The following is a 14,029-nucleotide window of genomic DNA, read 5'->3' as shown; positions in this document are numbered from 1 at the left end:
GTGATAATTATTACCCCTTACAAAATGTAGCAATATACTATTCACTGATTTGTAAGTTTTCTTCAACATACTACAAATATCTTACAATGTCAATATATACATTTGTGTATCTCCATGGTATTTTATTACATATTTATTCCATAACATATTTAACTAATCACCTCTATCCTTTTTACCACATTGCTCTCCAAAAGGATTCTACCAATTTATATACTCCCATCAACAAAGAAGTTAGCCAACATCTGCTACCTATCCACCTATCTTTCACTCCTCCAATCTTTCCTTCACCTGTCTTCATTGCAACTATAGTAAAATGCTCGGGCATATAGTAATATGGTCGGGCCCTCAATATCTAAAGGGGATTGGTCCACCCCCTGCAGATACCAAAATCCTAGGATGCCCAACTCCCTTATATTAAATGTCATAGAACAACGCACACCACCAGGCCTACACATCTGCAATTCCCAACCATGGATCGAAATCAAAAATACTGTTTTTGATCCATGGTTGGTTGAATCGCAGATGTGAATCCTGCAATATGGAGGGCTGACCGTATTTACTGAAAAACAATTCACATATAAGCAGAACAATTCAAACCCTTGTTCTTCAAGGGTCAATGGTAGAAGCATGTAACTCCAGATGACAACTTTCAATAGTTCCTGGTCATACACAGAATAGAAGCCTGGCTCCGCCTTGAAGCATGTTTCTTCCTTTCTTCTGCCCTTGCCCCTCCATGCACCTCACTGGCCGGCCAGTATGACCTAATTTTCCCTCCAAACACACTTAAACATCCCCACTTAGATATCTAACTGACATCTCACACACAAGAGGTACCAAATTGACATTGTGATCTTTCCTAAGTGTCAACTCTATCCTCCCAACTCAGCCCAAAAACCTTCATGTCATTCTTGACTTCTTTCTCTAACAACTCATATCATTTCAGCATCAAGAAATCCAGTGGCTCTAACTTCAAAATATACCCAGAATCTGATCCCTTCTCCACTTCCAGTGCAAACACTCTACAAACACTCTCTCTCATATAGATTACGACATGGACCTCTTAAATGGTCTCCCGATTCTATCCTTGCTTTCCTAGAATCCATTTGCAAGACAACAGCCCACAGGTCATTTTAAAATATAGATTTTCAAGCCTTTGCTCAAAATCCTGCAAAGACCCCATTTCACACAAGGTAAATCCAAACTCCTAACGATGGCCTATAAAGCCTTCCATAACCTGGTCCCACTGTCCCTGTGACCTCATTTCTTACTACCACTGCCCTTGCTGGCTCCATTCCAGTCACAATCACCCCTTGCTAGTCCTTAAATGCCCAAGCAAGTTCATGCCTTAAGGTTTTTGTGTAGACTACTTCCTCTGCCTGGGCCGTGCTTCTCACATGTACACCCAACTCAGCTGCCTGCCCTCCTTCACATCTTCACTCAGATGAGTAATACCCTGACTACCCAACTTAATAATGCAAGAGTATCCTCCTCTCAATTTCCTTTTCTGCTCAACTATGCTTTATTCTTTTTAGAGCATTTATCACATACTAAGATTCTACGTGTTTGCATATTCTATTTATTTTTTATTATAGAATTTAAGTTGTATAGATAACAGTAGTGATCTTTAGCTGATTTGTCCAATACTGTATTTCAAGTACAATGCCTGGCACATAACAGGCACACAGCAAACAGTGGTTTAACAAATGAATAGTAGTATGTCCCAGGCAGTTTCATGTTCTATAATTTTGTCCTGCGTATTCAAATGATTTGTGGGAAGAGTCGGGGGTGAGGGGTGGGGGTGTTACAGTGGCTTGTAGCAGAGTAGATGGCCCATGTTCCATCCAAAGGGAACAGCTGCTACTCAGATCCAGGGAATAGCTACCCTATAGGAGAGCAGGTTCCCTACTGAGAGGGAACATGGAGATGCTCCTACATCCAATTTGTCAAGTTATTATAAGATGGGAATCCAGATTTTTATGTCACATCTTTTTAGCTTAAAAATTCTGGCAACTGATGGAAACTTATGCAGAAAACTCTAATTATTTAGTGACTCACCACATATTCATAGTATTTGACATTATCTTGTACTTTGTTGTTCTGTAATTTCCTATGTATATTTATTCTCCCTAATAAAATGATAGTAACTTGGAAAAAAATTTCTGGCAACCGATTAACATTTTCCAACCATAATGACAGGCCAAATGACCCTTCACTGTGGGCCATGCTGTCACTCTGCCAAGAAGTTTCCTCTGCTAAGGAGACCTCTCTCTTCAATTTGATGCCTAAATAAAACCAACGTATTTTTCACATTTCAGTTCTACTTCTCTCTGATGCCCACTTCCTGTTTTGTAGGCCAGGATACCCTAGTCAGGCCTCCATCACACACCTCTAGTCTCTTTGAGCCCAACCTTTCCTTATTCCCTGTGGGGTAAGCACCAGCCCCAGCTCCCTTTGAATACCTCACAGGGAGTGAGTAGGGGCTTACCATGCAGGAGGCAATTAGTAGCATTTTGTTAAAAGAATCGCTGAATTTCTCAAAAGAGAAAACCAAAACTCAGAGAAACTGAGTCAGAACTAATATATGAGAAAACTGAGGTTTAAATCCCAAGCCTTAAAATGACAATACAGCTTCTAACTAGTACAGAGACAATTCTCAGATCAGCTCACACCTAATGAACCCCAAGTACAAACTAAAGAAATCCAAGTAAATGCTGTTTATCTGCAAATGACAAAATTATTTAAATGTCACCAAAAAAGTAACTTTGATTATTAAAAGGGTAAAGCACAAGTTTTGTTTCCTTAGATAAATACAGCGCCTCAGAGAATCATGTTATAACGGCCTTACCAAAAAAGACAAGGCTCCAAAGTCACCTAAGTTAATGTGAATAAGCAAAGCTGCAAAACAAGAAGATATTCACATACTTATAAAGATTTTAGAAGAAATAGAACACCTTAAGTTAAACAAAAATGGTATCTCAAAAATCCTTCCTAACCTATGATAATATCAAGCTTTCTCAAAGAATGTAAATACTATTTATAACTTCTCTTCATTTAATTTGTTTTAAAGATACTTCAAAATTGACTAAAAATGTTTAATGCCAAAAAAATGTTATTTTGCAACAGTGAAAGCTATAAATAAATACAGATTTTTTTTTTTTTTTTAACAATTTCTGGATCCCTAAGTAGGCCACAGCAGAAAAATCAAAGGCTGATAATTGCCATTTCCACATTATTCCACAAGATGGCAGCATGTAACTGAATAACCTCAATAGAGGTGCTGGTGGTGGGGGTGTCTTCACTGTAAATGGAACAATGGAAAGCTTTTCATTTCATGATCTTAAATTAGAGCTGTGGTAACTCACTGCATAAATGTTTTTCATGCATATTTCATTATTTTAAACCCAGTCTTTAATACGTTCTTACAGCAGTTTGTAAATATTAATATTTAGATATTTCTTTTCTAATTTAATTTTCTTTGTTCCAACAAAAGTTTCTCCAAATTCTTCTTACGATTCAATCAAGAAGCTTTTTAAGTACTTACTGAAGTCCAGGAAGGAGCCTAGGCACAAAACAAACATTGATCTATTTGTCTATCTTGGTTAGTTATTTTTCTCTATTTTACAGATTAGAAATATTGAAGAAAAAAAAAAGACTACTGGTTTACACAAGGGACTCTTTACTCACTAGACATTACACATTCACAGGGCAACTGGAATCTCCAGGAAGACCTTTGCTGTTTATATGTGGGTGGTTGGGTGTTGAGACATTCTGGTCTTGTTATCATCCTTTGTTACCCATTAACAAGTCACATGTTAAATCACCAACACCTGAGCAACTATCAATACTGAGCATTAGTAGTTGTAGTTCAGTTGTTGTTACTGATGCCGTTAACTTATAAATAGTACCAGGGTCTCGTAAGTGTGTAGAAAGTCATACTACAAAAACATATAAAACTCTTTGTCGCATATGTAATATTAAAAACAATACTGAAATCTGCATAAAAATATATCTTCAAGTTTTTCTTACATCATTTGTACTCTTATCTTGCTTTTCATGTTTTTCTCGGTCGTAAGCCATTTTCTTCAGCAATTTCTTCTTCATTTTTTTATCTTTTTTAAGATATGCAGTATTTAGTTTCCTCACTTGATTGACAAGAAACTTGGGAATCTATGGAGAAATGAGATTAAGTCTGGAGAGGAAAAAGAAGTGGCACCATTTTGAACTATGGAAATAATTATATTTATTTCTTTAATTTGGAGAGAAGTAAAGGTCTTTTTGATAAGATTATGCCATTTTACATGGACTCTTCATTAAATCTGTGAAACAAAATGCGTTGTATTATTCAATCACATGTGTACTGAGCATCCACATGATGCAATTTAGCACCCATTGTGTAAGTTTCAAAAAGAGGCTTGAAGAAGTTCAAGGACATAGTGGTCCTCTTCTATACCTTGTATGCTTAGATTGGAGACTGCCTAAGGTGACTGGCATTAGAGGCCACCACCTCAGCAGTTGATCCCTTTAGGGGCCACCTTTCTACAACCTAGCCTCCAGCTAACCTACAGTCCCCGTATAATACCCACCTAGCTTCTCCCGTCAAAAGAGAAAGAAAAACTCACAAATAAATAAGAGCTGACAGCTATCCGTAATCCAGGAAAAAATGATCCTCAGAAGTTACATTAGCAAAATAAAATATTTTAGAAGTGACCAAAGTGAAATAATGAAATCACGTTGGCATTTTAAAAATTGAAATTTAATAAATGGATATTAATTTTTTTTAAAAAAAATTGCATTTGAAATCACCTGTATCAATTACTTTTATAGAGAAGATAACAATAAAAAGACTCCAGAATCTAGATTTCATCACTGATTAACAGGGCTTAAAAATACATACTTACTGTCCACAGAAATTCTTGATACTTAATCAATAAGTTCATGATATTAGCTGTCCCAGCTGCCATTGCAAATTCTTGCTGTTCACTGAATTTCAAACCATATGTGTGACACATGAAGAGATTCGGAGCCATGACCATTGCTACATTCATGACCGTCATCTTATTTTTCTCTTTATTGTCTACTACTCTTTGGAGAAATTCAAGCAGGGCCTGAAACAGAAATGAGTCTGAGATTTTTGTTGTACGTGAAGATAGGAGATGAAAGCACTGTAGCCTATGGGATTTTTATTCAGTTAAAAACAGTAAGCTGTGCATAACCACAGTCAGCGAGCCTCATCCAACAGGCAGTGTCATCAAAGCTTCTCTATTTGGTTAATACACCCTGAGGTGGTGCTTTGTTTCTACTAAGGACTATGGGGGAAAAGGCAGAGGACACACACGAACTAGATGGTAGGCAGAGGAATGGAGAAGTGTCAGACCAGGAGCCTAACTGAGCCGTGGAGCACTGAAAAGGATTTTAAAATATTATACAGAAGTGCTTCACATGCTTCAGAAGTGCTACAAAAAAATTCCCTTAAAAAGGCTCATATAACCTCAGTTTCACTTGCTTTAAGGTACATAATAGATAAATGACATGAAATCTAAGAAGAATGGAGAGCATGAGGGGGAGAAACAGGGACTGGAGACAAAGAGTTTTTTGTTTTTTAAAAATGAATGAATGAATGAGAAGGAACTTTTCATCAGAAACGGCTTGTTTATGCTCAGTTTGATGCCACCCACTTTCCACCTCTATTGCCAAAACTCAGGTGTCCTCTAAGCCTACCCTGAACAAAAGCCATAGGAAAATCACCCTCTTCCTGATAGCACTTCAGGCTTTATGTTCTTCTTTTGCTTTCTTTCTTGAGTTAATTTTGGTCCAGAAAAATAACAATAACTGCACAAGTATCCAATGTTTTCTAAGGGTGAGGCATTGTTTTAAGCACACCACAGAGCTCATCTCAATCTGTACTGGACACAGGCGCTGCAAGTACTCCCATTTTACAGATGGAAACAATGTCTAAGAAAATGTAAATAAACTTATCATAGGTTATATAGCTAGCAAACGGTGGAGAAGAAATTTAATTGGAGGTCTATCAGGCTTTTGTTTCTGAACACTCACCTACTAAAAGAATCGCATTTTCTTATTTAGCTTAAAATACCTACACGAAGAAAGGTCAAATAAACGATACCAAAAGGGAAAATAAAAAACAAATAAAAAAACGCTTGTGTTATTTCTCACAGGATTTCAGTGGGGGGAGAGCTCCTAACAGATTATCTTGAATCAAGTTTGGATGCTGTAGAGATCTCAAAACTTTGGGAAAAAAAAATAAAGGCATAGCCTTAGTATCTAATAATGAGATTTATGTGTCTATTCCAGTACAGTGCTCGGTAAGTTAAATTGTAATCAAAGCATAAGGTTTTATAGAAACAATACCTTCTCAAATGAGGACAAACGATTAATTGGTGAGGTTTGGAAAAAATTTTTAATTTTCTTCCAGAGACCAGAATAATTATTGAGGCACCAGTGTATCTCTTTCTTTATGAGCATAAATTTAGAGAAATTAGGTAATGAACCATTTTAATTGTGGTGTGCATATGTAGTAAGGTTATTCAAAATATTACTATAAGAATATTACAATGTGTGAGTAGATGTAGAATTAAAAAAATGTTAGCCTAGCCCTTGCTGAAAGAACTTCATCTTCAGATGTATTTTTTTCTTCATCTGAACTGTGAGAAATGCCCTTTAAAAAAGCATCTATCACCAGTGTGGCATTTTATAAGTATCACTGGACTCACTCTCTGAAAATCCAGTGTAAGTCCCAGCATAGTTATTTATTAGTTGAGTGTGATATTAGGATAACCTTTAGACATCTCTGCTCTTTAAAATCTTATCATTTGTAAAGTGGGAATACAAATCTCCTAGCCTGCCTGGAGAAAGTGAGACAATGCATGTTAATAAACTTCCACAAAAAATTAAGAATAGAGTTACCATATGACTCATCAATCACTCTTCTGGGTATCTACACCAAAATTTTGAAAACATTTATTCGTAAAGATTTATGTAGCCCTATGTTCATAGCATTAGTTACAGTGGCTAAAACATGGAAATAACCTAAGTGTCCTTTGATGGATGATTGGATAAAGAAGATATGGTATATACAATAGAATATTACTCAGCCACAAGAAAGGATGAGATGCTACCATTTGCAAGAACATGGATGGATCTTGCTAAGTGAAATAAGTCAGGCAGAAAAGGACAAGAACCATATGATTTTACTCATGTGGGACATAAAGCAAAAAGCAACACATGAACAAACAAAACAAAACAAACAAGAAAACAAACTCAGAGAAACAGACAACAGTATGGTAGTTACCAGAGGGGACGAGGATTGGGGGGGATGATGAAGAGGGTCAAGGGGGTCAAACATACGGTGATGGAGGGAGACTGGACAGTGGGCAGTGAGTACACAACAGAGTATACAAATAGCGTATTATGAAGTTGTACATCTGAATTTTATATAATGTTATTAACTCATGTTACCACAATAAACTTAATATTTTTCTTAAAAACTACAAAAAAGATAAACAAATGGCAATGATTATATTTACATGGATCCCCCGTGGATATCTTAATAACAGTGTTTGTTATTCCTCCAATTCGAAGGAAAGTATAATCATTGGTTCAAAGGCACAATAATCCAAGGTTAAAAAGAAAATCTGGTTAAGCAGCCCCAAAGACACCTGTAGCTTTAGACTTAAACTGTGACATGGTGTCTAACACAGCACTTCTTAACCCTTAGATGTGCTAGAGAACTAATTCACACAAGTCATACACATGACCTTGCCCCTTCAAATGACAACTGAAGGAATGGCACAAGAACTGGAAAAATTAGAGAAGTTCACATTAAGCTTCCTGAAATTTCCTTGTGACCAAGTTTCCTTTCTCGTTTATAAAACTAAATTTAAATGGTTTATTCTCTTGTACATATGGTACTCTTGTTTCAATGTTTCTGTTGTTAGAATTCTTGTTTGAAACCTTCATCAGAACTGGCTAACTAAACTATTAAAGATTAAGGAAATTAGTAAAATTACTTGTTTGCATTTTCCAATTTTACACCCCCCCAATGTATTTCTCACCTTACCTCTAAAAGTGTGCTCCCAGAAACTTTAGAGGTGAAAATTAAAACTACACTAAACATTTTTAAATATATATTTTTAAACAAAATATTTATTTTGTTTAAAATATAAAGTACAAAATTGACTTCCAGGTCAGCCTTACCCAATAGTAACCATACTGGAATAAATGTTTCCTCCCACAACTAAATGCAGGCGTATTTTAAGCAAATCAGATATTTTTCAGTTTCACCTTATACTGGCCCTTCAGAGGGCCACACACAGATAGGCACCGTTATGTGAATAAGATGTCAAGATTAAATTCCTCTTTATGGGTAGTTGAAGCCCTGTGTCAGGGGTACAGCTGGCAAGCAGAGAACAGACTGGAAATCAGTCCCCACTTTGTCCTGGGCAAGATGTGCCTGTTTCAGCCACAATGTACACACCCTTATACAGCAGCCATGGTCACACAACATTTGAATGTAACGAATATAACTCTTTTGGGAGTTGGCCTCTGCCTCCAAAACACAACAAAACCTAATGCTGCCTTCTCAATGATTCATTTGACAATCATTTCAGTCAAAGGTGTTTTTTTTTTTTTTTCTGACTTCATAATGTCAGAATAATTCTTTGGAAGTTCTCCTGTAGCAATGCACTGTTTTCACTCCAGTAATCCTCATAAACTGCTTAATCCAGACAAGTTGAGTATTAACCTTCATTCCATGGGCATGAAAGGACTATCACTCACCTAGTTTCAGTTCAAGGAGTCTTAATGAGGTACAGGAAAAAATTTCCAAGATTTACCAACTGGTGGTTTTTGTTTTCTTGACATTAAATTTCTTGACATGCTATTTAATTTTAAATAGAAAGAAACGTAGGGGACAAAGGGGCAAGAGTTGCACCCTTACCTGTATAAAGAATATTGTTTTTAATGCAATGGCAAAACCTAAGGTAAATATTCTTTCTGAATTATATTTTTTTAAGTTTTCTTTTTGTTTCATAAAAGTTTATAATTAAACTTTTTACAACTACTCCATAAACTTGTCATTAAAGAAAATAAACCAATGTGGAACAATCTGTTTATTATAAAATCTTGACACCACTTGTAATAAATATTACAATATTAGACCAAAACACTGAAATGATGATATACATCAGCAATTCAAGGTAAACCCTTAGAGAAATCACCAGAATTTGAGTTGGTCTATCTTTTGGCTAACCAAACAGTTTGAAATCATCGTTATGACTTATTCCAAACTCTACTGCACAAAACTACAAAAGAATTTAACATCTTTAGGCAGCAGTCGGTTATATGTGATGACTCATAGGACTTTCTTTCTAAACATTCATTTTTCACCATACCAGTACAAGCTGACTAAATAAAATGCAGAAAAATGCAGAAAAATAGAAAGAAAAGAAAAACAAAAAGCATTCATATTTCCATTAACAAATGAACCTCAACCACTGTTTTGGTAGAAGAAATGTTACAGTAAAAAATTAAAACACAAAACACCTGCTAATACTATTAAAATGACCAACCCTATAAGTAAGTGAATAAAGAGCTAAAGACTTTCACAATCTGTCCTTAAAAACGGGCCTTTTCTTTATAGACGACTACTAACATTTCCATGATATATTGTTTTGCCACAAATAATGAAAACTTAGTCTGCATAGTTCGGAGTAGGGTTTCCAGGCGGGAATTCCCACCAGTTCTCAGGAATTTTTTTCACTTTCCCGTTCCTGAATCCCGAGAAAAGTTGGTTGGGAAATTGGACAAAATTGGCTCCTTGAACCCAGGAGGTTGGTAGTATCGGCCATCACTTTGTGGAAACGATTCATTGTGGAGAACAGAAAACAGTTTATATCTTGGGATTCGGGAACGGGAAAGCGTGGGGAAAAAAATCCTAAGAACGGGCGGGAATTCCCACCTGGAAACCCTAGTTCAGAGAGACATTTATAGTAAATGAATCCAGCTGACCTTCAGTGTGTCTCGGTTTGCGTCGGGCAGGAGGATGACAAGAAGGTTCAAAGCCTGTAGTTGTAGCTCCTTGGTTGGAAGATCTGCAGACAGATTAAATAAATCTGAACTCCTGTCTTTACTGAATATTTCTCTTTATTTCTTTTTTCTCATTTTGTAAGAAAAAAGTTATTTGGCATAAACATCACTGTGAAATGTAAGACACAACGATTGAGCAACAGCCTCGTTGAGTGTTTGTGGGAGATCAGGAGAAGCAGCTGCTGCTTTAGAGCTTTCTCTCAGAATGCTCACTTCCAAATGTGATCATATGATGAGCAGCCTTATGTTTGCAGACACACAACAGTGCTTTTAAAATAATTTTAACTTCTGCATGATAATTATTCCCCAATAAAAAGACAGAAGACTGGACTTTCCATAATATGGCGTCAGGGTGCATCTGCAACAGTGAAGTTTGTTTCCTCTAATGGTGAGTGAACAAATTATGTGGTAAGAGTCCATTAATTCTAACAGAAATATGTAAAACAGAGCCTGGAACATAATAGGTGTTCAATAAACGTTTGTGGAATGAATCAGAAAACCACCCAGCAATGAAAGAGTAGAACAGGTACATTATTATCATTTTTGGTAGCCCTTATTGCATTTAAGTAATACTTATGGATATTTGGAATCATTCTGGCATTTGTTTTTCAGGGATAAACTTGGTCCTTTAATCCATATCCAATGAATTTGTGCAAAGCTGCACAATTTAACCATTAAAAAAATATTTTAAGCAGAAGATAATTTCAGTCATGTCTTCCCTAGAAATTCTGAAGAAATGTTATGAGATGACACATGGAAATCATCTCAATATTACGTGGTTTAAGAATAGCCTGGAACACAATAGAATATTATTCAGCCATTAAAAAGAATGATATCTTTCCATTTATATCCATACGGATGGATCTTGAGAGCATTACAATCAGAAGTAAGCCAGAGAAAAACAAATACCATATGATCTTTTGCATATGTGGAATCTAAAACAAAAGAACCAAAAAAAGACCAAAAAACAAGCTCATAGGTACAGAGAGCAGATTGGTGGTTGCCTGAGACAGACGGTGGGGAGCATGGGCAAAATAGGTGAAGGGGGTCCAAGGGTACAAACTTCCAATTATAAAATAAATAAGTCATGGGGATGTAATGTACAGCATGGCAACTATCGTTACACTGTATTGCATATTTGAAAGTTGCTGAGTAGATTTTAAAAGTTCTCATGACAAGAAAAAAAATTTCCTTAACTCTGTATGGTGACAGATATTAACTAGACTTACTGTGGTGATCATCTCACAATACATACAAATATCAAATCATTATAATGAACATCTGAAACTAATAATGTTGTATGTCAATTACATCTCAACAAAAAATTAAAAAAAAAAAAATGAATAGCATGTAATAGTTCTGGTCAGCACTGGAGCTCACTGTAATCATTGAGTGTCCTCCTTTTACTCTCAGAAGTGTCCCAATTTAGAAATTAAACATGTGGTCATTAGAGTGTGGTGATGGCATTTTTCCTTTTTTGTTGGCCTCTAGGATTGAAAGGGAAAATTATAACAGTACATAAACCTTGTAAGATTTCTCTGTTCACTGGAAAGGAATTGAGAACTATGTGAGACATTAATTGGGAGCTTGCCCAAGACTACAAAATGGCACGACATTAGAAGCCCACTGCTCTCCACCAATGAGGCAGAAAAATGATTTGTTCTATGATTCTGCATGACAATTTCGAAAAGCTAATTTTTCAGAAAATAGTCACAGATTCTGCCACATCTCGCTGTGCTTTTATGATAACTTTTAATCCACAGCTTCTCCGGTAAGTGTTGCTTTTAACACTTGGCAAGAAAAATGTATCAGACACTTTACGTGACTCATTCTATTATAAAAGAAATGTGAAGTTTCCAGGTTATAACATGAAAGTATATTGTATTGATTAGGGCTTGCAGTTAATCTGTACCAAAAGAGAACATTCTGTTATCTATTTACTCAGAGATGTATATTTATAAAGGAAAAGGAAAATGTGTGGCATTTGAGAACCGCTGAAATCAGTGACTCAATATGCCTAACCAAATACAGAGGGAGCCAAAAAAAATGTAAACAAGTTTTAAGAAAGGAAAAAACTGTATTAAAATTATAATCCTCAATATATACCAATAACAAAAGATGAATACCAATCATGTATATGCATTTTTTGGCATCCCTGATATATCTGGTAATAATCTCTGTGATGCAAAATGTCATGAAAACAATTAATATGGATGGCAGCAGTACAAGGATGGCTTCAAAGAGGGACAGCACTTACTATGGACGGCCTGAAAGGCTGAGAGATACTCTACACTGAGCAGCGGCTGCGGCAGTTCCCGGATGAACTGCTTCAGAACGCTGGCTGCATCGTGCTGCTTGACACTTTCCCAATTAAAAGTCCCTTCATAAAACTTTGCTTCCAGCTCTTGGCAAAGACTCTGAAACACAGAAGAAAAAAGAAAAAAAAAAAAAACAGCTACCAGTAAGTGCATTTTTTTTGCCTGCTGAGAGTATGATACACTTCCCACTTTACAAGTGATTCTCCTCTTTAGAAAATACTTCTGAAAATGCTAAAGGCCAACACTTCTCTGTTACTCAGAAAAACAGTATTCTCTCTACCCCTGGTATACTTTACCAAATCAAAATTACACCTGAAGCCAAAACAGTCAAAAATTTTACCCATTTTCCTGGACATAAAACAAACATTAAGCAATAAGTTTTAATTAAAAGATTAGTTAAAATAGTCTTTCGATTTGGGGGCTTTACTTAGATACTATAATTTTTCACTAAATTTAAAAAAATCATTAAAAATAACTATGTTTGAAATTATTTAGAAGTACATTCCATACCAAAATAGGTAACCAATCTCTGGGTCTAACGCAGAAGGCTACCTGATTAGTCACCTCTGGGAAATTGAAAACCAAATTCTATAGCAAATGAGGCATGAAAATACATCAATACACCTGTCTTAAATGCACAGGCATAAGTGACATAGCCATCCTGCTGCCAGATGCAGATGACAATTTGAGTCTGCGTAGAATTAGAAATACCTAATTCATTTACCTCAAGGACTCTACAAAATTTGCCAAATTATTAGTAGTAAATCAATTTAGTTTCATAATTACTATCTCCTATATGCTTTTCCACTGTCGCATAAATCTTATTGTGTTAGAAATCCTTCCAAGTATCTGTCACTTTCTTCTATTATTTGAAACTGTTTTCCCAAATTCACGTTCTTTGTTCTTCTTATAAGGTGAATTTATTATACTTGCTCTTCCCAACACAACTTCATTCTCTACCCTAGTTATTTCTATAATTGCTGAAAAATATAAACATGAACCGAGAAATTGGGAGTGGGGGAAAGAGAGGTGGAAGGAGAGAAAAATGAAAGAACAAAGGGAGAGAGGGAAGGGGATGAGAGATGGGAGGGGAAGGAGGGAAGGAATTAGAGGGAGTGGAAGGGAGAAAGAAGAGTACAAGAAATTTGATGGGGAAGGGGAGAAGAAAGACAACCAACATTTTTGCATATTATCTTTAAATTATTTATAATGGACCAGCTGCTGCAAAATTTGGTATGTGAAAACAGGCTGGGTTGAAGAGTAGAGCCAGCTGAATCTACTTAATTGATCCTCTTAGAAATTACATTTAGTTGAACTCATCCTTCTGCCAGCTATCCAGTCAAAATATAAAATACACATTACACTCGCTATTATGTACTAAAGTAAATGTGTTTATGACCTGTGAGTTGTCCATTACATTCTGCTAATGTATGCTGTGTGAACAGTGAACTGAAAAGCGGTATTCTTGCCAATATGGATAATATGAAGTCACGTTACCTGTTTCTGAGGGATTCTTTCTCTGTAAGAGAATGTACTTCTCAACAGAACTTATCTCAGAATCACACACCATGTCCATGATTGACTGGTGGTAAAATTGCTATAGGTAT

The 14,029-nt window shown here is 36.0% G+C and overlaps 1 protein-coding gene across 2 annotated transcripts in view; it reads right to left on the bottom strand.

Moving 5' to 3' along the window:
• Window positions 1-14,029, bottom strand: part of ARHGAP18 (Rho GTPase activating protein 18) — a 124,569-nt gene that overhangs the window by 15,249 nt on the left and 95,291 nt on the right. For both annotated transcript variants that reach the window (XM_081044484.1, XM_081044485.1), the window contains exons 9-12: window positions 12,362-12,521; window positions 10,027-10,109; window positions 4,899-5,105; window positions 4,027-4,167 (exon numbers count right to left, since the gene is read on the bottom strand). In XM_081044484.1, coding sequence (XP_080900610.1) covers window positions 4,027-4,167; window positions 4,899-5,105; window positions 10,027-10,109; window positions 12,362-12,521 — 591 coding nt within the window. The remainder of the gene's footprint in view (window positions 1-4,026; window positions 4,168-4,898; window positions 5,106-10,026; window positions 10,110-12,361; window positions 12,522-14,029) is intronic.

Source organism: Rhinolophus hipposideros, assembly GCF_964194185.1.
Source record: "Rhinolophus hipposideros genome assembly, chromosome: 3".
In the NCBI taxonomy this organism is placed as follows: domain Eukaryota; kingdom Metazoa; phylum Chordata; class Mammalia; order Chiroptera; family Rhinolophidae; genus Rhinolophus; species Rhinolophus hipposideros.
Note: the sequence above shows the minus strand (reverse complement) of the source record. Positions and strands in the feature narration are given on the sequence as shown.